This window comes from Centroberyx affinis, unplaced genomic scaffold (genome assembly GCF_046629955.1).
Source record: "Centroberyx affinis isolate AG114_WGS23_722 - 3 ecotype Tasmania unplaced genomic scaffold, CSIRO-AGI_Caff_v1 ptg002149l_1, whole genome shotgun sequence".
In the NCBI taxonomy this organism is placed as follows: Eukaryota; Metazoa; Chordata; class Actinopteri; order Beryciformes; family Berycidae; genus Centroberyx; species Centroberyx affinis.
The window spans coordinates 454,548-479,357 of NW_027280466.1; the positions used below are offsets into that span (position 1 = coordinate 454,548).

General features: G+C 43.0%; 2 protein-coding genes across 5 annotated transcripts; one reads left to right on the plus strand and one right to left on the minus strand.

Annotated features, from left to right (window-relative positions):
- The first annotated feature begins 1,655 nt into the window (after positions 1-1,655).
- Positions 1,656-20,913, plus strand: LOC139654760 (electrogenic aspartate/glutamate antiporter SLC25A12, mitochondrial-like). 4 transcript variants are annotated; one of them, XM_071531919.1, is made up of 19 exons: positions 1,656-1,803; positions 2,333-2,386; positions 5,043-5,185; positions 6,751-6,866; positions 7,701-7,840; positions 10,077-10,223; positions 10,436-10,574; positions 11,491-11,584; positions 12,147-12,231; positions 12,614-12,628; positions 13,502-13,568; positions 14,679-14,837; positions 15,816-15,868; positions 16,072-16,152; positions 18,385-18,525; positions 19,693-19,831; positions 20,182-20,340; positions 20,495-20,585; positions 20,686-20,913. In XM_071531919.1, exons 1-19 carry the CDS (start codon positions 1,792-1,794, stop codon positions 20,906-20,908), a joined length of 2,058 nt encoding a protein of 685 aa, XP_071388020.1. In that variant the 5' UTR covers positions 1,656-1,791; the 3' UTR covers positions 20,909-20,913. The 4 variants fall into 4 exon arrangements, with proteins under 4 accessions (XP_071388020.1, XP_071388019.1, XP_071388018.1 ...); XM_071531918.1 differs by lacking the exon at positions 12,614-12,628 and having other exon boundaries at positions 12,147-12,234; positions 13,493-13,568; XM_071531917.1 differs by lacking the exon at positions 12,614-12,628 and having other exon boundaries at positions 13,493-13,568.
- A 118-nt stretch (positions 20,914-21,031) lies between these two features.
- Positions 21,032-24,008, minus strand: dync1i2a (dynein, cytoplasmic 1, intermediate chain 2a). The gene is made up of 4 exons (XM_071531921.1): positions 23,843-24,008; positions 23,214-23,354; positions 22,847-22,972; positions 21,032-22,347 (listed from the first exon to the last, which is right to left on the minus strand). Exons 1-4 carry the CDS (start codon positions 23,966-23,968, stop codon positions 22,234-22,236), a joined length of 507 nt encoding a protein of 168 aa, XP_071388022.1. The 5' UTR covers positions 23,969-24,008; the 3' UTR covers positions 21,032-22,233.
- Between the last annotated feature and the right edge of the window lie 802 nt (positions 24,009-24,810).

The window sequence follows — 24,810 nt, forward strand, 5'->3', positions numbered from 1 at the left end:
ATTGTAAAAAAAAAAATTGTAGGCCTACATTAAATAGCCTATGCCCCCCTTTTGGACAAGCCAGTGAAAATGAAGAAATTTAACCTCAAAAGCTGTCATTCACAAAGTAGGTTACAATACAGTGATATCCCAATAAAATAAATGGGAATTGGCTCTCCAGGGGAAAGTGCAATATCTGAACAACCCTCTGAGCTGGGGTAATGCTATGCTATCATCCCAGCCTCAGCAATTCTGTCCTCCAGGTGCAACAATGAATGACCTACCCAGTCATGTTTAAGCCACTGTAATTTTACCCCTACTACACTGTCAGCACTAGATTATCCCTTTCCTGAACAATACTATACCTTTTACAATCCTTAGGCAACAAATTGTGTCTGCATGGAGGCAATACATGCTGCTTGATCTCTGAACTTGAATCTACTGTAGTTTTGATTTTTTTTTTCTCCTGTAAATGCAGGGAATGAGAAGACACCACGACAGAGGAGAAAACATAGCGTTAGAGAGAGCTGTTAAAGTCAATCCTCTTGGGAGAAATGCTCTCTGCCTAATTCAAGAGTGTGCCTTTGAATTGGCTTAATCAGTACTGTGGTTGTGTAACATGCAGGTAGGCAGGACTTGTGGGTTTCTGACTGGGGAGAGAGGCACTAGTCCTTGTTATCATGAACGAGACCAGTTACATCCAGATTTCATGAGTGAGCCCATCAATTAGAATGATGATGTGAAGTAAGGGGAGTGAGTGTTGCAGAGTTGGTTGGATTACCTCTGGCTTTTGTGTCTTTCTAGTTTCAAAGTAGCTGGTTTGTGAGATTATTTTGGATTAGCGGTTGGTGAAATTAGTGAGAATTCCCATCCCCAGTTTTGAAACGTTCATTACTCAGAGTAGAGGTCAATTTGGACCTGAAAGTTTGAGCCCAGTCCTAACCCTAACCCCAAAATTTCTTTCTGAATAATAGCCCAAAAGTGCACAGTTAAAGCCTAACACATTAATAACAGTGTGGGGTACTTTTCAATTACACCCAACAGGAACCTGAGCAATTAAGTTAGAAATTCAGTGGATAGGGCATTAATGTCCAGCTGTAACTTACAATAGGTTTCTCAAATTTAGCCCATTCCTTACACCTATGCATTTTGGACAATGATGGTATTTATTTTTGGAAAAACAGTGGCTCATCACTAATTTCCTTGAGGTCACAGATTTGTCAAAAGTATTTGTATAGCCTATAATAGAGTCTAAGGCAGGGATGAAGTGGGTAAAACATTTTAAGTTAACATTTTTAAGTTTGAAAGTCTGCTTACCCCCTTTTTTGTTAACATAAAGCAGTATCGAACTGATATATGAAGTTATATGAAGGGAGTCTTTTAAGGGGAAAAGCAGAAATTAATGCTTTTCTGAAGATATCGGTTTTCGCTTAGATCGGTGGTTGTTTTCCTTATTATAAACCACACTTTTCTTTCCCACTGCCTCACTGGTCTCAGATAATAAATAAAATCATGAGGCACTGAACTTTTGTCAATGCATTGTCTGTATCCTGTCTCGGCATCCTAAGGCAGCCGTGCACCGTGTCCTCATCTGACCCAGGCGGGCAGGAAATGCTGTAATATCTGCTGACCACCTTCCCTTTTTAACCGTGCGTCCCGTCGAGCGACTCGTGAGCAAATACTCAAACCTCGCAAGCCGAAAAAGGACAATAATTTGTTGTGGCTCAAACCGCTGTCATGCCTGCTGTCATCCTCGCATTACTTTATGTCGAGCGCCTGCGCTAGTCTACTGTAGCTGACGTCACACCCAGCATGGCGGTCAAGGTGACTCCGTCAATATTTCTTTTCAGATATTAATTTTAAAGGTAGTAACGCGGGTTGCCACTGTCGGATATGGGAGACAGCTTATGTGTGCGGACGTGCGCGTGTTTAACTTCTCTCTAAAATGCAGCGGAATCCTCCTTTTTGGAGCATCGTTACGCTGGCGCATCTCTCCCGGCCTCGGAGAGAGAACTGTAATGTGTTTACTCTGTTGCATTTTGTATCAGTGATGTGGACTTTTGGCGATTTATGGTCGTCTGGCAGATTGTAGCACGATTATTTTAGCATTCCGCTTTTGTGTCAGGGTGTTGTAGTTTTTGTTACAGTCGCCTGTGATCGATCCTGCTTACTGGACTGCGTAAAAAATCAAAGCTGAATAGTGATAGCCTGAAGTTCAGGTTTATTGACTGGCAATGATTATTTATGTGGCAGTGTAATCTACTGAAGCTGAAACTGTTGGCAGCAGCATGACTTTCTCACTCTCTGAACATGAAGTGTTTTTTAACAGCATATTCCAACTTGTGTGTTTTAGGTGCAAGCAACCAAAAGAGCCGACCCCCATGACTTGAAGACTATTTTTCTGAAGGTAAGACTGCAATTCACATATAAGCCATATCTTATTTAGCCACAGGACAATGTGCATTTACATGGCAACATACACATACATGTACAAACAGTGTACAAGTAGCCTATTAATGTGTTAAAGTCTGTGTGTAATTTGTGTCTCGTGTCAAGTGGGATACATAGTTCAGAAAAGGTCAGACAAATGCTTCGACTAATTTTGGATCTGCTTCAACAAAGAATCTCCCCTCGCCTTGACTTCATGTGTGTGACGTGTGTTTTGATCTTCAGATCTTAGCAAGAGATATCGTTTCATTTCTTAACATGCATTGTCCACTATCTTTCAAAGCAACAAATCCCTGCCAGTACTGTGGACATTTGTTTACCCCACAGGTCTTGTTTGGAGTATAAACCTGCTCCTGAAAACAGAGACTCTTTCTTTGAGCTACAAGTTGCCTTACAGTCCCTCCACATCTCATTACTCACTGTAAGAGGGCTGCATAATTTGTAATGCACATTCAGGTGGAGGAGTTAATTAATGGATGCTCATTCTGATCGCCTGTATAATTTGATCAAGAACTACTTGAGGCCTACTGCGAGGGTGAATGGATACACAATTATGCGATGGAGAAATGTGTTAATAAATTGGTTGGAATTAATACTTTCACTTAAAACATTAATTCAGGAGAGTGCATCGAACTGCAATCTTAAAAAAACACTTGGCGTGAAGGTTGCCTCCCTCTCTCTTTCTCTGTCTATCTCTTGCTCTCTCTATGTGAGCTTGGCTGGATTCCATGAGCCTGGCCTTTCTGTTGCCAGTTCATGTGGCGCTTGTGTTTCCAGAGCTATCTCTGTTCCAACTTGAAACCCAACCCAGACTCTAAAAATGACCTTTCGTCTTAAAGCCTGGGCGAGGGCTCAGTTTTAGCACCACAGTGCAATTGGCTGTGCATGTTTCGCTTCAATCAGAGTGCAACACATTCAGTACTCCAAGTCCATGCCACGTAAATAGCTTTATTAATCAACTGCAACACCAAAGCACAGTGTTCTTGTATGTAGGTGACACTGTAATAAACACGTCCTGCAGTGTATTAGACAGCATGTACTATTTACATTGTATGTTCTGTACTATATCTGATATTTTGTACAAATACTAGGGATGGGACGATATGCTTATCTCACGATACTATTCGATACGCGATATTGGCTTCACGATTCGATACAACCACAATACGATGAAATAAATAAAAGTTCAATGACAACAAAGTCTGACTCTGCAGAATTATGTTTATTTCTGAGCCACAAATCTTTCTAGCAATGGCATGGGCTTGCTATAATGTAAGCAACAATTTAAAAATGTCATTACAAAGTGCAAATAATATAATCTGCATGGAGAGATTGTGAAATTGCGATGGTCAAGCCGTCTCATTTGTGATTACTGCAGCAGAATAAAATGTAGCTAATATCACCATTCATTTTTCTGCCCCACGGTACGTACTGCCACATTTTTGTATTGCGAGATATTGCATTTCGATATATCGTCCCATCCCTAATAAATACTTTGCTGCTTTTGTATAGAAATGTGTATATCCCCTTTGTCTGTTGAAGAGACGTACACTCACCGAGCACTTTATTAGGAACAGCTGTACACCTGCTTATTCATGCAATTATCCATTCAGCCAATCATGTGGCAGCAGTGCAATGCATAAGATCATGCAGGTACAGATCAGCAGCTTCAGTTCATGTTCACATCAAACATCAGAATGGGGAAAAAATGTGATCTCAGTGACTTTGACCGTGGCATGGTTTTTGGTCCCAGACAGGCTGGTTTGAATATTTCCGAAACTGCTGATCTCCTGGGATTTTCACGCACAACAGTCTCTAGAGTTTACACAGAATGGTGTGAAAAACAAAAAACATCCAGTGAGCGGCGGTTCTGCGGACGGAAACGCCTTGTTGATGATAGAGGTCAGAGGAGAATGGTCAGACTGGTTGGAGCTGACAGAAAGGCTTCAGTAACTCAGATAACCTCTTTACAACTGTGGTGAGCAGAAAAGCATCTCAGAATGCACAACACGTCAAACCTGGACGTGGATGTCACTTTGGTAGTTGGTTGACATTGAGCTGAAAGCTGATACCTACCCAGTATTAGTATGGTGTTCCTAATAAAGTACTCAGTGAGTGTATATACAAGTGCAAGTAGCTGAGATTTCTCTATATCTCTGCCTTGCATGAAGTGAAAGGAGCCCGGTGACTTGAAAGAGACTGATGCTTTTGAATCCGTTTTTGTCATTGATGGGATGCCTCAAAGCATTGAATTAATAGAAAATACTAGGTAGAGCCAGGAAAGAAAAAATCAATTGTGCAGGCTGGCGTACAAAACTGTACACCAGGCAGTCAGAACAAATACCTTATTGTCACAAAGAAAAGAGATACAAATCGAGGGACTCGTAGTAGAAAGAGCGACTTGTTGATCGCTCTCCGCATCACCTATTGGCTTTTTTTTCTGCCTCAGACTCTCATTGTATTCGGTATTCAATATACTCTAGATCATTTTCTTTCCTATGCACAAATCGTAATTCTATCTCACTGATTCTTGATTCAAATCCACAGAATATGGTGTGAGATGCTTAACATGTACACTGCTCTTACATACAACTGTGTCTTTGTCTCCTCTGCAGTATGCCAGTGTGGTGGAGGATGGGGAGCATTACATGACCCCCAGGGACTTTGTGCAGAATTACCTGGTTCTGCATACACAGCCTCAACATAATCCTAAAACTGTGGAGCTTATTGCTGGAGTGGCTGACACCACTAAAGATGGGTGAGCGTCTGTAGGGACATTATGCAGGTTGCTGAGGAAAATCCTCTGTTGTTCTGAAACATGTTAATAGATTAAAGGATAATTCCTGTTTTTGTCCGTGTATCCCCCAGAAATTTTTTGTTGGAATATTTTTTGCTTCCAGGACATGGGGTTCTCTGCCAATTTTATTCCCAGTATCAGCTCCAATACCTGCTTTGTCTTAAAAATGCCTCTTATTATCCCTTTGTACAGTAATTTCCTCTATTTTTGTTTGTTTTCTGGCAAACAACATGATTTTTTATTGTCTTCTAGCACAGGGGCAATTCTCCTGTAGTTGCCCACTGCTGCTGTATGAATGTAGTAGAAAACCCTGTTTTTCATATTACGTTGTCCTGAGAGAAATATAAGAACCAGGTGAAACTAAAATATGTACACTGCGTCTCTGATAATTTCCCCATGTGCATCACCAAAATGTTGTCACCACCAATGCTAAATGAATGGGAATTATGAGGCAAGAGCAACAAGCTTCAAAATCTTTGGTCAAAGCAACCTGAATCAACTGACGTACACAGCAGCACTTTGTTCGCTGTCAAATGAGGATCATTTTGTGTTAAATGTGAGGCCCTGTTGTCCCTGTACCATGTCTCCCAGCATGTACTTACTGTATGTCAATATATTCACTGTAAATATATTCCTGCACTAATGTCACCAAGACAAATTCCTGTACATTTATTATCCCAATAAATTGATTCTAGTTTTGCCCAGAATTTGAAATCTCTCACAGTTGCCCCCTGTGACTCCCATCCATTCAGCACTAGCTGAATTTAGCTTTTATGGGTATTAACAGCAATTTCACCTGGTTCTGAGGATTCTCTCTGGTCAACAAACCATCTGGATATCACATGAACAAAGCAGCAATTATCCTTTAAGGCCACTTTGTCACTCAAGTCTCGTAATCCCTATGTAACAGTTTTTCTTTCTGGTACCCCACCTGTTGTGCTCTGTTTAAGAGTGAATTGCTGATTAACACTGCAGAACACTACCAAAAAGAAAAAAAAAACTAGTAGCAAGTGCAAGGGAGACTGTTAATGATTTATCCCAATGATGTTTACACAGACTCAATAGCCATCTTTATCAGTCAGTGTTACACCTATGGTTGATTGATTGAAAATCCACTGATAAGATAAGACGCTTTATTTTTCACAGTATGGTCCTTAATAATATTGGAGAATGCATTTAAAATAGCTGAAATACACAATCGTAGCTGCACATATTTTCACATGTACTTAGATTGTAGAGCAGCATTGCATGAAGTAAATCACTGGTTAGACTGTCAGTACGCCTGTCACTCAGAAACCTGTCAGAACATTATTAGTGTACAAACAGCAGAAAAAGGGAGATGCAGGATTACATTGTTGCATTTGTTTGCTGCCCTGAACATTCAGTATTTGATGTGGTTTTACTGGTCCGTTCAGCTGTCAATAAGTAATACATGAATTCAGATTGTGATGTAGTTTTGGCTTTTGTCATTTTGGCAAAGATATGTCCTTTTTTCAGATAGCACTCTTTCTTTCTTGTCCAAACAGACTGATCTCTTTCCAGGAGTTTCTGGCCTTTGAATCAGTTCTATGTGCCCCGGATGCCCTGTTCATAGTTGCCTTTCAGTTGTTTGACAAGACTGGCACAGGGGACATCTCATTTGGTATGTACATGGAAATGGATGTCAGCACGCTGGTGTGGGAGTGTTCTTCCTGCTACATCTTATCTACAGGAGACTTAGCATCATGTTATATATGTGCACCACAACATTAGAATAACTTTATGAGTGCAATGGATGATGCGGGATTCATGTAGGTAATGAAGGGTATTAATGGGCTTTTTGTCGTAGTTGTTATTGATGAGTAATGGGCAACTTTGATGGTGGTGGGGGCCAAAAAACTACTGTAGTAACTTGTGTGTGTGTGTTTGTGTGAGCATAACATAGAAAACCGTGGGTGTCGGGCGCTATTCTTACTGTAGCATGTGCAGTCAATGAATGTCGCAGTAGCCATGTTTCTGTTTTTTGCTGGGCTTCTGGAGCCTATAGAGTATTACAGATGCCAGCTGCTTGTATTCTTAAGGTCTCATCTTAGGGCAGAATAGCGGCCGAGCTGTGGGGAACATCACATTATAACTAGTTCCATCTGACAAGAAGAGAAATGAATCCAGCATGTCACAAGCCAATGGATGCAGAGTCTTACAAAGGAGCTGTGGCAATGCTTTTTGTGTGGAATGGGCCTCCATAAAGGCGTCTGAAATTGAGAGCAGTGCTTATACAGAGAATTTCTTGGATTGACTCGCAGCCCGCACAATGTAAAGCGAGTGGGACTGTCAAACAGCTTATTCAGCCCCTCAGTCCATATTGACTCTTTTCTGCACTTTAACGGGGTTTCCTACAAATGGAATAAGGACGTGACACAGTCTTCAGAAATCATTGCTTCTTGCATGTTTTTCCCTCTGTCTCTTGTTATTACTCACTAACGTCTTACTTTTCCAGAGAATGTGCGTGACATCTTCAGCCAGACCACAGTCCATCACCACATCCCCTTCAACTGGGACTGTGAGTTTATCAGGCTACACTTCGGCCATGAAAGAAAGAAGCACCTCAGCTACCCGGAGTTCACCCAGTTTCTGCAGGTATGCATACAGCTTACATGCACAGCAGCCATATCACTCACTCTATCACCTCAATATTACCTCAATATTCTTTCAGCAGCTCTCTGTATTAATTCAATAGTGATGGGCCACCAACGCTAGAGAAACTTTAGCCTGATTTCACAAACCTACAAACTTGCATCAATCGAATGTTTAGAATCTAAATGAAATGAAAAATGTTTTTTTTTTTTGCCTTTTTAGCTCATTCTAACTATCATACATGTATCTGTTTGACAATTTATGCAAAAAAAAGACAAAAATCTCATTACTTTTACTTCCTGGAAAACAGAAAATCTTTGACTTCATTGTGTACCAGGAGGTGTACATAAGAATTACAACCAATAAAACCATCACAAACTTTTGAACAACCCCCCCCCCCCCCCTTCCACCATTCCCTAACTGATATCCCATTGATTTACAATTTTGAATGATCCCTCCCTGTGTTATGTCCTGCCCCAATATCCTGTTTCAGCAGGAAATACATCAAATTAAGGAAACAAGATGCTCCCAAAATGCAGTTTCATTGTGACTTTAATGCTACAGTTTTAGCTCTATAACTTGCATTAGAAGCAAAACTGGGACCGAAACAAAAACAGGCATGGAAACAAAACCAAAATAAAGATATAATGTAATGAACACAGTAAAATCCAAAAGTCATAATGTGTTTTTCCTATCACAACATTGCAGTATATTTACAATATGAACGGAAAAAACCCAGTAACACATAAGAAGAGCTACAAGTAACCACTAATTTAAAGGAAGCACTAGGTAAATGAGGGATACAAAATATATTGACAGCACATAGAATGCATTTTCCTGTCTTCCCAACCCCCTAGAGAGTGAGGTAAACGGCATTCTGAGTGATCATCTTCACCCTGTGGTGAAGCATTTCTATCCTGACATATATGGTCTCTTCCAAGACGACAATACCCCATCCATGAGGGACAAATGGTCACTGAATGGTTTGATAAGCATGGAAATGATGTAAACTACATGACACATGACACCAAATAATGGCATTGTGGTGTGGAGTCGCATCCTCTGTGTCTCATCTCCTCAGTCGAGTTTGAAAGAGGGGTCTCAAACTTTTCTGGTGGTTTGTGGTAGCCCGGCACACTATTAAGACTCTTAATGTTGGCGTTTCCTTTATTGGTTCCTTTAGTTGCTTGTATGTTACTGAAACTTCTGTGTTGTGAAAGCAGCAGTGTGGCCACGGAGGCCTCTGGTTTGACGTGGAGGGCTGTGGGCTCGGAGAGAGGCTGGGTGGTCTGAGAGTCAGACAGGCTGTGCTGTAGCTCCACTACAGCGTGGGATCCCTCACAGCACTTTGTGGTTTATCATAGTTGACTAGGGCTTCCCACCGCTACACCAAAGACCCTTGTGTGTGCAGGTTTTCATTTAGATCCATCAATATTATTTTGTTGTTTCTCTGTCATGTCCCAGCTGATTTCAGTTTTTTTTTCTTACCATTGTTTTGAGTGAGTATTTCCTGAAATGCCTTTAGTAAGAAGTAGAAGTCCATTGGTAGATTTGATTTTGTGTTTATTATTCAAACAATCTTTGCTCTGCCACCTTGTGGTTGTTGCATTATTTGGCCAGGCTGCACTTCAAACCTAAGTGGGTGCAGACAAGGAAGAACATCTGTAAGTATATGGTATTGTTTTGTGAAGTATCATTACTTAATGCATCATTTTCAACACTATAATCAGCAAACAGTTTGAGAATTTGTGTGTAGCAACAATTTACTGAGTAAATTTTCAGTATCAAAATATTAAGATAAAGAAACTATATTGCAGTGAACCTGTTCTGTGATCCTGTGGTTATATTCGATGAGCTTTGACAGCAGACTTGACCCGGGGTCGGTCTCCCTCTGCATCCCCTTCTGATTGCATGGTTGTCATATTGAATCATCTTCCTCCGGACACACCTGCCGCCCGTCCCACCAAGCACCCTGCTCTGCTCTGGGATCAGACTTCACTGGACATGGTTTCCATTAGTCTCCAGAGAGACAGTGGTGATTACAAAAGCCAGTGTCTAACACTGTCACATCTGATGACTTCCACATCTGCGGAGCAACGTGCAGCACTGATATCATTATACTTTCTTTTTCCAAAGTTCCATTTCACCACTGACTTGTAATGCGATGCTCCTCATCACAGGAACCTGCTCTTTGCTTCTTTTGTCAGCTAACAGTTTGACCTTTTCCGTCTTGCTGTAGGAGCTGCAGTTGGAGCATGCCCGCCAGGCTTTCGCACAAAAAGACAAGAACAAGAGTGGCACCATCACTGCCTTGGACTTCAGCGACATCATGGCCACCATCAGACACCACATGCTGACGCCATTTGTTGAGGAGAACTTAGTCTCAGTGAGTTGTGGAAAGAGCTTGACACCTGTTGGTTAAGGATCAGAATGGGAAAGTCATAGTGAGAGATCAGGATCCAATGTAAAACTCTACAAGTAGCTTTGACATCCATGTTAGTAATTTACATTTGGACGTATGTCAGTCAATAGATCATGGGAGATTTAAAAGAGAAAAATTAAGATTACCTAAATGACGGACTGTGGATCTTTCTCCAGGCCGCTGGAGGCAGCACCTCCCACATGGTGAGCTTCTCCTACTTCAATGCCTTCAATGCCCTCCTCAACAATATGGAGCTGGTCCGCAAGGTTTACAGCACCCTCGCCGGCACACACAGAGACACACTTGTTACCAAAGGTACTCCTGAGCAAGTCATTCTGATATCACTGACATTAGACTGTGTACATTTCATATGTCATATGAAATGTGGCTGTTCGATCATGTTTCAACTTTCTTGACAGAATGGTGTCAGGGAACACACAGGGAACATTATACCGTAGCACTAAATTACTAAGGTAAATGAAAATCTTAACATGGTAATCAGTTCACCCCCTACATGTAGATCTGTGTAATTGATAGTCGTCCTGTCAATCACTTCTGCCCCTAACTGTGTTTCCCATTGAGATGCATACTGTAGACTATTCCTGTACTATCTTTCCATGGTTTTCCTCCTATAGAAAAGACTTTGGTCAAATAGTATTTGCAAATCATTCTTAGTATTTGTATTACTCTACATGGAGCACTAGATGGGTGGGGTTTACTGCATGAGGACAAATCAGACATTGTTAAGTCAGTTGTCAGTCACAGGAAAGTATCTGGCCGCATCTACCCAAGAGCTTAGAGAAGCAGGCTTTTGACCAGAGGGTTGCAATCCTTCGACCAGACAGGAAAAGTGGGGAATTGAATAACTAGCTCACTTAACTCCCTCAACAGCTACTACTTGCCTTTGAGCAAGGCGCTTAGTCTTCAACTGCTCCAGTGGAGCTGCTCAGGCCAACAGTAGAAGACCGTGGTTGTATTGGGACACTCCCAGGCGTGAATATGTGTAACTGTATGAGTGTGAAGCTAAACCTAACCCTACAGTAAGTCGGTTAAAACAAACCATGAAAAGTATTTGCAAATACTATTAAACCCTGGCCTGCTGTAGAATATAACCGATATGGCGACCCCCTCAGTGCCTCCTGTATGATGGATAAATGAATGTGCCGTGGCTTCCAGTGAATGAGGTCCCGTTTGCTTGATTCCACTTCCTCTGCTCTTTATTGCCATGCAGAGGAGTTCGTTCATGCTGCCAATAAGTTTGGCCAGATCACTCCAATGGAAATTGACATCCTGTACCAGCTCTCTGGTCTCCATTCTCACTCTGGGTAAGATTCAGAATCACTCTGTTATAAAGTACACTTTAATGTGTTTTTTTTTTTTTTTTTCACTTTTGTCCATGCATTCAACCCGGTAGATTTTGCTGCTGCCCTCCAAATCCATTCAGTGTATTCAAAACATTTATACAAAACAGTGTTATTTTTGATTAGTCCATGAGTGGAATAAAAATGTTACAGCTCTGTTTATTGGATGTAAATTCAAAGTTATTGCTCATTCAGTTTAACAACAGTGGCTCCACTGGTTGATTTACAAGAGAAACATAAAACATGGATGCAGACTTTATGATGCGCCAAGCCAGTGGGGAATATTTGTGTCTCGCCCATTTCTGAACGAAACGCTTTCATTTACCTGTTGGGCCATGGGCATCTATCCAGCTTTGTTTGTCTGTTGTTTATAAAAGCTCAAATTAAAGTTGCAATAACTTAAAGTTATAAGGCAGTAAAAGGTCTGTGGAAAATCTTACATCACCTGCTGCTGCTTGCGATAGATGCAGGGCTCGGCTTTTTCCTGGCATAACGTAGCGACTCTCCCCTGCTGTTGTGTGTTAAGACGGCTGAACCATGTGGACATCGAGAGGATAGCCCCGCTGGAGGAAGGAGCCATGCCGTACCACCTAGCCGATGCCCAGAGACAGGTAGCTTGATTGACACCTCTAATACACCTCACCTCCTCCTGCCTTTTATCTAAGCTTTTTCCTCTTTTCCCTCTGCTTCCTTCTCAGAAAGGAGCGAAAGGGAGAATGTTCAATGACTGAATTAGCAGAGTGCCCGTGTTTCTCTTCCCTTGTGAAGTGCATTACTAAAACTCCCAGATAAAAGTACACCAATTATAGGTATAAAAGAGGAATGGATTGTTGCAATGCGCCTCTCCATGAAAGGCTCACCCTATTTTATTCAGTGTAGCCGGACATACACATCAGATGCAATCACACATCTGAGAAGCTAATAGGAGGCTTTTATCAGTGTGGGTCTTCAGGAGTCTTAGGAGCCCTTGGCAAAGTCTGTTAAGAGTAGGAGAAAAGTGGGGGGTGGGTGGTGGATGTGGGAGAACGAAATGGTTCCTGCCTCTACCGGATAACATGGCTCTCTATATCAGGCTGTGGTCAGACCTTTCAGGCCACTCATGCTCCCGGGACTTCTGCTTGGAGGTCTGGAATTTGATTCCTTTGGGTAGGGGGGAGAGGAAAGACATGACCATGTTGCAATTCTCAGGCCTGCCCTTAGTGGAAGTAGGCTAATTGTTTAAACCCTTTGATCAAGACCTCGATCTTGTTAGCATGCAACCCTCAGTGGAAGCATCTGGGAAGAGGAAAAGTCTGATCTGCTCTCCTCCCTTCTGGTCTGGTCTGGTCTGGTCTGGGAGAAGTTACTCACTGCCCCAGCCCGGGCGCACATACTTTAACTGAGTCTTACTCAGCCTGTGTAATATTCATGTAGATACTTATCTGTACATGGAAAAGGCTTGTGGGGCTAATCTGTTCCCCTGCACCACAGTGAAAACAAAGGGGCTCCACTTTCAACATCAAACACCAAATCAGAGATCAAGTAGATAAGAGAAAAATTATACTTTGTTGTAAAAATAAAAGAAGACCTTTAGCCTGTAGCCTCTCACTAGCGGCATCCCTGGAAAACTTGGCTACAGGCTCACACAATCATTTACTGTATCCAAATCTGGGCTGTCTATGACATACAATACTGATGAATCAGACGTTATACCATGGCATGTCTACATTCCAGCGCCTTCCTCCTGCGTTGAGTTCTCCCATAGCATTTTTCTTTCCACAATGTATCTGGTTCGCTATAGTTTAATAGCCAGCCGATTCATGGTTAGTGTTCTGATCCCTCGTCTTTCTCCAGATTCATTTGACCACTGGTGTCTCTTCCCCCCCTATACAGCACGAAAAGTCTCGGCCCGTCTGGCTCCAGGCTGTGGAGTCTGCCTACAGGTTTACTCTGGGCTCAATCGCTGGAGGTGAGTGACATGTCTGCGGCGGAGCCCCCGGCCCGCCGAGGGGTAACCTTAGCCGGGCAGACTGGCGCGTTGAGGCCCCGGGGCTGGCCATTGTGCTGTGGGGAGAGGGGCTCTGATCTGAGGCTCCTGCATTGTGCTGCTGTGCCACTGGTGGCTCCAGGCTGTCTTTGGAGCCGGAGCTTTGGAATGACACAAATCTTCCGGAACCGCACTCTGGAATCTCCGTCTAATTACACTGGAAGGAACTGATACAAGGAACCTCTGACATAACTGCCCCTGAGATAGGAACAGACTCTGACTTTGTGTGTGTGTGTGTGTGTGCGCGCGTGCGTGTGTGTCTGTGTGTGTGTGTGCGTGCGTGCGTGTTCCCTGACCAAACACACAAGGAGATTTATCAATCCTAATTCACCAGTGGCCACTTCAGGCAGGGTTAGGAAGACATCATGAGGCCGCCGTGCCTTTATGGTGCTAATGAGCGGTTCCTCACCCTCAGTGCTAACGAAGGCTGCCAGAGCAGTTTGCATGTTTGAGAGAAGAGTCATTACCGGACCCTTTGATGTCAGACAAGACATGGCAAGCATGGCTGAGAGCAGGGTTTAGTGCAACCTGCTGCAGCGTTGCCTCCCCAAACATGTTCTGCACAACAGTTTTCCCACAGTCACCAGACTCCCTACTCTGTCTGAGCCTAATAACTGTTTTCATCTAGTTTATACACACACACACACCTCTATTTATCACTCAGTGCAGCGATCATTAGACAACCCCCCACCTAAAAAATATCTGCCAAATGACTAATTATTATTGTACAACTCAATGGGGGCGACAAGGCGGCCTATATGCATCAGCCTATATATATGCATCATAGCCTATAATGGATAGCTATGAGCTATCCAAGTGTTCGTATCCCTCTGGTGAGCTGTGTGTGTATTTCATTGTTTCATGTGTGTGTCTAAACAAACTATACAAAGTAACAAATTTACAATTACAGTCTGTGTAATATGTTGTTTAGATGCTCTAAAACTGCTGATAAACTTAGAGAGAAAACTTTATTTCTAGAAACAGGGAATACAGATTTTGACCAGATTGTGACAAATGTATGTGTTTTTATAGCCACTGGTGCAACGGCCGTATACCCCATTGACCTGGTGAAGACCCGCATGCAGAACCAGCGCTCCACTGGCTCCTTTGTAGGAGAACTGATGTACAAGAACAGCTTTGATTGTGCAAAGAAAGTGCTCCGATATGAGGGCGTCTTCGGCTTCTACAGAGGTAATGCGTTACACCCGTGTCTCGCTTATGTAACAGGACCTGAAATCAGTGTATATACATGTGGGTCCGGTGCGACAAAAAAAGAAAAATCTGATGGGAAAGCATCAGGAGTTGTCAGTGTGCTAATATCAGTAGCATGGTTTGCTAATTGATACCAGAAACCTTTGCCCTCCCTATTCAGCAGTGAATAAAGCAACACCCAGGGTTCGCGTTTTCATTATCTCAATACCTGGGAGAGCTCCCAGAGGAAAATGGCCTGCAGAATTCATGTAGTAGCAGTGTCTGATCTAGCTCTGCCTGGGTAGTGATAATGGTGCTGAAGGCTTGTGATATACAACACTCCTACCCTGGGGCTGTTCACATGAAGGAAGTCAAGACTGCCATCTACTGCTACATCCACCACTGCAGCTCTTTGTTGTTCTGATCTGCTCTGCTCTGTTCTGCTACGCCCCCCCCTTCTCTTCTCTATCTCTTCCACACGATGAGAGGGTGATTGACTCAGAGACAGACACGCTTGGCTGTTTTCTGGCTGCATACCAGCAGCAGTCACTCAGCAGCTCCTTCAGAAGTTTATCTGGCCCGATGAAGGACAGACGGTGAAACAGTATGGTGGTTATCGCCACTGTAGCACCCCCCCTCCTCCCTCTCTTGTCCGTGACCACACAGCTCTCTCTGTTCCCCACCACAGTGGGATCAGGCCTCAAACAATGCTGATCCCATACACACCAGCAGTGTCATATTTTGGACTTTTGTTCATTTTGAATGGGACCTTTGTACTTTGGCGCATCAGATGTATCAGCCATATCTGTAAATATTTATGGGTTTGTTTTACACGCTCAAGAATCCTGCAGATTATATTGTACTAACTGTCAGTGGATGTATTCATCCAACAAAAATAAAAATGTGCATTCATTTCAAGCCAGAGTTTGTCTCTCTCTGTCAGGTATTGTAATGGTATCTATGAATAATATTTTGCAGGTCTCGTCCCGCAGCTCATTGGTGTTGCCCCGGAGAAAGCTATCAAACTCACGGCAAGTCATTCCACTGTGCAGCTCGCACTGTTTAGAAAGTTGCTCTGAATGATTGACTATGAATGATAAACATACATAGCGCATGGCAGAAATGCACTCTTCAAAATCAGGATGACTGCAGGCACAAGTTAACATTAATGCTGTGCTATCAAGATGTGGATTGTGTCTCATCTGTCTTTTTCTTGATGTCTTTTTTTTTTCAGGTGAATGATTTTGTAAGAGACAAGTTCACCAACCAAGATGATACCATCGCTCTGGCTGCAGAGATTCTAGCTGGTGGATGTGTAAGCATTGCTTTGGTGACATTTAAATTCATTCTGTAGAAAAGCTCAAAAACAAGAGGAGGAATGCAGCATATGGAAAATACACATGATTAAAAGTAGTCAGGAAAATATTTGAAATAATTTTGTTCTTTTTGTTGTATCACATTGTTCTATTCAAATGTTCATGAACCATTGTCAGTTTTGGCTCACCTGCCAAGGGCTGGTAAACTAAAAATATATACCTGCCAAGAATGAATACACATTTTCATAGAAACACGTCTCCCTGCCCATTTTCAATATTTTGTGTGTAGAAACAGGCACTAAGTGTTAATTTAAAACTTCCTCACTCCCTTATACAATGGATAAAGTTTGTAATTCATTGTGCAACAGAATTCAAATTACAAGAGCGTATTTTGAAGCATTTTGAAATGTTTTATATTATCTTATTAATGCTCTAGTATTGCCAGGCTAGTTAGCTGTTTGAGGACAGGCAAAGACCAAAGACTGTATATAACTAAGGCATTAAAATGTTACCAGCCAGTGTGGCAGGTTAACTTTATTGATTTATCTGCCAAAGACAAATTTTACTGGCATTTGGCTCTTGGTGGGTGTTAATTTCAGACCCCATCATGAACATTTTGTTTTTTAAGGAGAATCACAATTTAGATTTTTAGTAAGTCTGCATTCCTTTAAATTTTAATTTTATATGAATTCCATCTAACTTGAATAATTTATCAGTGTATGCTTCTCGTTTCAATTTTCACAGATATTGAATAATTTCATTTATTTAGTGTGTGGTAGAGTCCAGTTATTCAAGTTCCTTAATGTACTGACATCCTAAATGTCTGAATACAAATGTTGGCTTTGGTCCCTGAACCCTCTAAAATGGGCACCATGTGAGACACGATACCTGTGAACCAACTCTTTTTTTTTTCAGCTCAGTTAATTTGCCACGCTGTAACATTTTGAGTGCATCAATGGATTAAAGCGGTAATTCCCTGGCTCTCCCTCCTCGCTGACTGGGGTGTGGTGAAGTGCAGCGGGCAGGCCAGGGAGCAGAGCCTGCAGGTTGCTCATGGAGGAGCAGGGTCTGCGGGGTCGCGACCCCTGTCAGGGTGTAATTGGAGGAAGAGGCCCTGGAGGGTCCTGGATGGAGCTGGGTCTAGCTCAGTGTGATTGAGTTTGACAACGCAGTACATACCTGAGGCCCGGTCAGCTGCAGGCCCAGCACAGGTCCGCACACAATGATGTTTCCAATAGTCACTGTTAACCGCTGAATATAGAAAGGGATATGTCCTATCTGTGGCCTGCCCCGCTTTCCCCTGAGATTTCTACAAAGGGCAATATTTATTTTGATTATGTTATATGAATTGGTCCGCATCCTCACGTAATGTGGTTTTGTAAAAGTTAAAAGTCTGGTGTTAATCTGATGGGGATGCCATGTTAAGTTATCCCTCCTAACAGAAGAGAGAACTGAAGGAGATAAAAGAGATAAAACCACAGAGGGGACGAATGCATAAATCTTCAGAGTAGCGGATATTCCCCGTCCACTTTGAAAATGACTAAATGTGCTAGAGCTTTTTTTAGACCTTTGCTCGGATGTTTACAGATAAGACCCCTGCCCTGAATGTCACCAGCAGCCATCCTGGGGCCTGATTAGATTTGGGGAGGGTGATAAATGTGCCTGAGTCACAGGGTGCCGTGCCTCGGGGCTTTGCTGCCTGGGCCCTAGCGGCTCGGGCGATTCAGCGCTCTCCCCTGGGAACGGGGTGAATTGGGGAAGTGTGCGGGGCGAGGCCGGGCCGGGCCACTCACCCTTCCACAGGAGGTGCCTCAGGGGAGGGGAAGGGGCAGAGGGCCGGTGCCAGGGTCACAGCCTTCCAACCATGAGCCGGGGCTTCTCCTCGACCCCGATGCCTGTTCCAGCCTGACCCTGCCGCTTCCTCTATCAATGCCTGCTTTTTCCTCCTCCTGCCAAGGCCATTCTCCGACAACATGAGATCAGACTGAGAAAAAAGTATCTTTTGTGCTATAGTTTACAGAGATAATTTGAAAACTCTTATTAGGGTGAAATGCTTACACATCACATCGTTAGCATCTCCACCCAAGGTTCACCCCTCAGATGTGGTAAGAGGGCAACCTCGCTTAATCACAGGAAACACGCTCAGAAAACGAACCCTCTGCATCGTGACTGTCAGCGGCAGCGTATAAACCACTCATCACCTCTTTCTTTTTCCCTGTTGCGTCCTGCAGGCCGGAGGTTCCCAGGTGATTTTCACCAATCCTCTGGAGATTGTAAAGATCCGCCTGCAGGTGGCTGGAGAGATCACCACGGGCCCCAGGGTCAGCGCCCTCAATGTTGTGAGAGAACTGGGCTTCTTTGGCCTCTACAAGGTAGGTCAGCACCTCTCCAGCACCGTGCACTCTGTAGCATCCACCTCTATTAACTGTCAGACAAGGGCAATGAAAGATGCTCTGATGTTGTTGAGGTACAATACCAACAACATAAGATAGTTTGTTGTTCACACCAGTGCATATATTAAATATTATATATATTATTTGACATATGCTTTTAATGAAAAATAAAGAAAAAGAAATAGTAGTCTGCAATCTATAACTGATGGTAAATCATGCTTTTGCACACTGCTGTTTATAACCATGCATAGATCAAACACGATATGAGCAAGCATATTTGTACGTGTGTTAAGGCATAATGAGATCAGAATCTGGAATTTAAACATCACACAGCCTTATACTGACTGTTTGCAATTTTCCAAAACAGTGTTTAACATGCAAAAGGCACCGTGGCCAACAAGCAACAAGCAACAGCAAATTAGCGAGGGGATTATGCTTTGCTACTGCTGCTTTCCAGCTCCTTGTGGGTTTACGTACATCTTGAGTCATGTGTTCATAGTCCATATTTTAATGAGTAGCAGACAGTGTGGGGCTTGTTAAAAACACTGACTTCCTCTTGGTAGAAGAAGCCAGCACACCGGGGTCCATGGTAACGCTGTGTGTGTGTGTGTGTGTGTGTGTGTGTGTGTGTGTGTGTGTGTGTGTGTGTGTGTGTGTGTGTGTGTGTTGGATCTCTCTGGAGGCCTCAGGCTGCAGCTCTGCCTGGGGGTCTTTGGCTCCTACTGTGACCACTAAGGCCCCCTGTAGGTTGACTAAGACAACTCCCAGGCCAGATAATCCCCGAGGCATAACCACGCTGGCCTCAACCACTGCCTCTGCCCTTTAAAAAGTAGAACCACAGCCCTCTCATGTCAAAAAAACATACAGTAGTAGCTTTACTTTGGATGAAAATTAGGCTTTATTAAGTTTTTAAAGTGAATAAAGAGGAAAGATCTTGACTCCACTGTACTGTACTGCTCTGTCACTCATGTCAAATTAACCTGTGCTTCTCTACGAGCTCTCTATGCATCATTACCACTCTCAAAAGTAAATCAGCATTTTGCATTTAGTTTCTTTTCTCTCTGCGCTGTGAAGGAGCAGCGTTCCTGCAGGTGTGGTTATCTACGGCTGTACAGTACAAGGCATCTTTTTGTGTTTGTGTGGTAGGGAGCGAAAGCTTGCTTCCTGCGTGACATCCCCTTCTCCGCCATCTACTTCCCTGTGTACGCCCACACCAAACAGAAGCTGGCAGATGAGGAAGGAAGGCTGGGGGCGCTGCAATTGCTCACTGCTGGAGCTATTGCAGGTAACAAATACATCTGGAAACCTCCGGCTCTCTGGACATTGGCATTCATACAGCGACACGTCTGGTTTTTATTGAGGGAGGGGTCAAATGGCGTGAGATTTTCTGCCGTAAGAAATGCATTTTGGTTTTCATTTAAAGGTTTCGTCAAATCTGTCCCATGTTTTTGCTTTCTATATCCTGAGAATCTCTCAACACCCTAGCCGTATATACAGCGCCTTTGTCACATCCTGATACTATATAGCCATACCTATTTCAAGCCCTGCATGATACTGCAGCAGGGCTGTCAGAATGTGATACCATCTGTGCATAGTGAAGTGCTTCATTATGTTGGTTGTGAAACATCTCCTAAGGTATACCGGCTGCTTCGCTGGTGACCCCTGCTGATGTCATCAAGACCAGGCTGCAGGTGGCGGCCCGGGCAGGCCAGACAACATACAGCGGAGTCACCGACTGCTTCAGGAAGATCCTTAAGGAGGAAGGTTTCAAGGCATTTTGGAAGGGCGCAGGAGGTAGATGCACACACACATGCACTCACATACGCCGCTGTCCAATAAGTGGTTTCATGACTAGGAAATGAGCCTCGCCGTGGCTGCTGTAATTGTCTAGAAGCCACCAGAGAAATATGAAATCCCACATTGTAATTTTCTACCTCTCTTCCATTAGCCCGTGTCTGCAGATCCTCACCGCAGTTTGGTGTAACCCTGGTGACCTATGAACTGTTACAGAGATGGTTCTACGTCGACTTTGGAGGACAGTAAGTACACTTACTTTAACCCCGTGTTGCACAAGCATGTACCACTCATATAGCGTGATAGCGTGATTTGCACGTTGCCCTAATCTAAACCTCTCCTCAGCCGTCCTGCTGGCTCTGAGCCCACTCCCAAGTCCAGGATTGAGGACCTTCCTCCGATGACTGCAGACCATGTGGGTGGCTACCGCCTGGCTGCTGCGACCTTTGCCGGCGTGGAGAGCAAGTTTGGTCTGCACCTGCCCAAGTTCAAGTCTTCTGGAGAGGCAACAATCAAACCAGCGGAGCCCAAAACGGAGCCACAGGCCCCACAAACCGTCTCTACTTAATCATGCTGACTGCGAGGGCTGCATGCTCCTCCAGTCCAACAGTCTCCTCCCTTCATCCCTCCAAAGTGGTTTTATTGGAAAAAAAAAATGGAGCAGCACCTGTTTCATTTATATGAATTTCAAACTGCTGTCTTACTTTGAATGCTGCATGAGTATGGCTTTTAGCATTTTCTTTGCATAGCTTGCACAATTTTATTGTACATATTGTACTTCTCTGTAGAGGGACATTATGGCATTATGGAGGATTGTTACTGCGTTTCAATGGTGTGCAAAGCTTTGGTGTGCATGTGTGGCAAATGTGTCAGTCACATTTCAGAGACTTGAGAGGATGTACAGATGTTTTCAAAGTGTTTATTTTGAAATCATGACCAGGGTTTTGGGAAATAATTTAAATGTATTTATTGTATTTTGTTGAAATAAATCATTCAAAGTGTTTTGTTTCTACTGTGTGAAAAGTACATTCTCAAATTTGACACAAGGTTTTGGAGATTTTTAAGGACACAAATGACTTCTATTCAGATACTGTCAAATACATAACAGATATCTAAATCACTGAGCAGGTACAGCATACATTATCATTTCCGTAGATATTGAGAGTACTCCCGCTATCTCAAAGCTAACCAGCTGCATTGATTATGTGGAAAACTTGATTTAAGAGCATTATATATAAGTACAAAGATATTGGATTGAGGAAAAGTTACATTTCAGTATTTTACAAACAAGTGGATATTTAGATCATCTAGGCTAAAGGAACATAGGGAAAACAACATGAGCTACAGTTATGAGATGTTTACATTCCTGGGTGTAGTAAGAATGTGATTGCTTTACTACAACTTGGGTGGAAATGGAGCTATGTGTATTGTTCATGGACAGCAAATGTATATTCAGAGTGGAGCAGTTAACAAGTGGCTTGTAAAACTGAACTTACAACTAAGCATCATGTTACTAGCCTATACTAGAGACTTGGACAGATATAGGATCTCTCAATCAAGTTTAAAACTGACCTTTAAGGCATCTGGTAGAACAAAGAACTGGTTTGTTTTTCTGAGTATGGCTTCATGTCTTAGTGTTTGAGGTTGATAGCCCTGTTGCTCGTCTTATCCTAAGGAAGACTGGTGATGGCCCAGCCAACTGAGAAGGCAAAGTTGTCCAAATAAGATCAGTGTAGCAAAATAAGTGTCGGCAAAAAAAGATGTCCATATTTCTGAACATTGTTGCAAAATCTCGAATCATGTTTCCATCACATCTTTTCCTTCAATCAGAACGGGGCTGACATTAACAAGCACGCCCCTGGTCCCCAAAATGTCACGTCCATGGCAACTACATCAGGCAGACAGGCGCTGAGCCGCCAGTTCCTCTGCGTCATCCCTGTTCTCGTTGATCTCTGCCAACGTGCGAACAAAACGGGTCCACTCGTCGTTCCGTGGAACCGCAATTTGCTGGGGGGGGGGGGGGGGGGGGAAACAACAGAGACATGACTAGAATTCCAAACACAGCCCTCTGCAGGGGCATGAGATCACAGGCAATCTCACAAGTGTCACTGAGACCTAACCCCTCTCTTGCAGAGATCAGATCAGACCTGCTCTCTATCTGAAGCTTAATAGCCAATGGCTGAATTACATACATACTAAAACCATAAGGAATGGTCTGCTGGGCTGCGCTCTCAAAACAGTTTAATTGTTGTCCACACAGATAGGGTTAAGTCTACTACAGAACCAAGACCCCTTTACTGAATATAAGCATGGTCAACTGCTGTGCAATTTAACACTGATCATTACATTATAAATTACAGTAATACTGGTAATAATCCGAGCCACAAGTATGCAACAGCACACATACAATGGATTGCCTAAGTGATTAGTATAAAAAACAATAAGAATGAAAATTACAGTCCAATCAGAAAATGAACAGTAAACAGCTTAGTCATGCCCTGCTCACCTCTCCAACCTCATACACAAGAACTTGTCCATCAGAGTCTCCCACAGCGATCTCTCTGCCAGAATGAGCCCATCTGACCCTGTTGAGGGCTGGGTTACCCTCTACTGTGATGCTGGCGGTGGGGACCTAAAACAACACCAAGCCAGTCAGGAATACAAAACACTTGAGGAGTGGGGAAAATGCGCTGGCTCTTCTAGCCGCATCCACCCATGCAATTTTATATAGTAAAAAATAAAGATATAGTAATGCGTGATTGAGATTTGCATCTGGCTCTTTTATGGGGTACAGAAAACTTTTGCATGTCCTAAGAGATAACAGAAAACAGAAAGAAACATTTCTATTGTGACTGTCAGTGGGGATGTCGTACCTCGGTGTCATTGTTGAGGTTCCACAGGTCGAGATGGCCAACTCCATCCACACAAGCAAACAGAGCAGGGTGAGTGGGGGACCACATGACATCATACACGTAATCAGAGTTATCTTCAAATGAGTACAGCGGCTTGTTATTCTGCAGCAGTATTTGGGGGAAAAAGGAAAAAAAAAGAAAAGCATTACTTTAATAATCTATGCACTTACAGGGGACCAAGCATAGGAATTAAAACTTTCCTGTATGTACATTCAGATATATATGATCAAAGATGTTTAGTGAAGACATTCTCAAAAATTGTTTTTGTTTGAGTGGTTAAATTGAAAGTTAAAAGTAAAGCATTTTCAAAAATTCACTTTCTTTTTTTTTTTTTTTTTTTTTTAAACAGGCAGTTTCAGACTAACTTTAGTCAACACAAAACAAGTGGACTTGGTCTTGATTGGCTCCCCTCGCTAAACAGTTGCTAAAATCTGTCTGCTCAGCAGATTTGTGAAAATTGAATAATATGGTACCTTTAATGTATAAACACTAAATACGCACAGTGAGTAAAACTATTATTTCTACACACAAAATACTATCAAGGTTTTCTTGAACCTTTCTTAAATCTTTATCCCAGAACTCGCTCATACCTTGGTGCTCCAAAGCTTGACAGTCCAGTCAAAAGAGGAGGTAACAAACAGGTGGGAGAAGTCCAGCGGCCCTGCAGCTGTGTGGCAGTGAATTCCTGTGATGGGCCCATGGTGGCCCTCGAACATCTCACTGATGCCCGCTTTGCTGTGAACCACACAGAGGGAAAGTTGGGAGTGACCACACACATCTGATAGATAACCCCTCGCAAGCTGAATTTCATTGTGTGCAGCCCCAGATGTCGAGAGATGACCATCACCCTATTAATATTTGAATATACATCACTGCACATTGCATAAAGAGAACAAACATGTTATGGACGGAATGAAAATCCAATGTGCTAGTAGTAAACATTACATATTTGTCTTGTTTTTTTTATAATTAGTTGGGCATCACATTCAACATGAAAGAAAGCAACAGGCACTGATGGACCTCTGTTGGACATATTCACATTAATCATTTACTTCTATCATGCGATTATCAGCAGGGTGGTAAAAGAGTGTCTACAACCTCTTAACCACATGTTGCAGAGCTGTTACCAGACTAAGGCTCTGATAATTAACACAGAGAGGTAAATACTCAGCATGAGTGATGCTTATGCGTTATTAACTGCAATGAGAGTATCATACCATTGTAAATGAGGTGGAAAATAATTCCCCCAATTACAGAGGTGATTCTGCTATGCAAAACCTAGCAACTATCCCCTCTCTGCGGTCTCCGGGCACACTGCAGGACATTAGTGCTTAGTCTCAGGCAAACCTGCCACTCACCGGCAGCACTGATTCAAGCCATGTTTCCCCGTTGCCTTACCACTGGACCATTCACCATATGTTTCAGTGGAGCCCCACTCTCTCAAATGAGAGCATTGTGGGACGAACTGCAGTTTTAATTCTCCCTGGGACGACCAACTGTAAACAAACTCTCTCACCCAGAGAAAAATCCTCAAAAGAAAAAAAAGACAGGGAAAAAA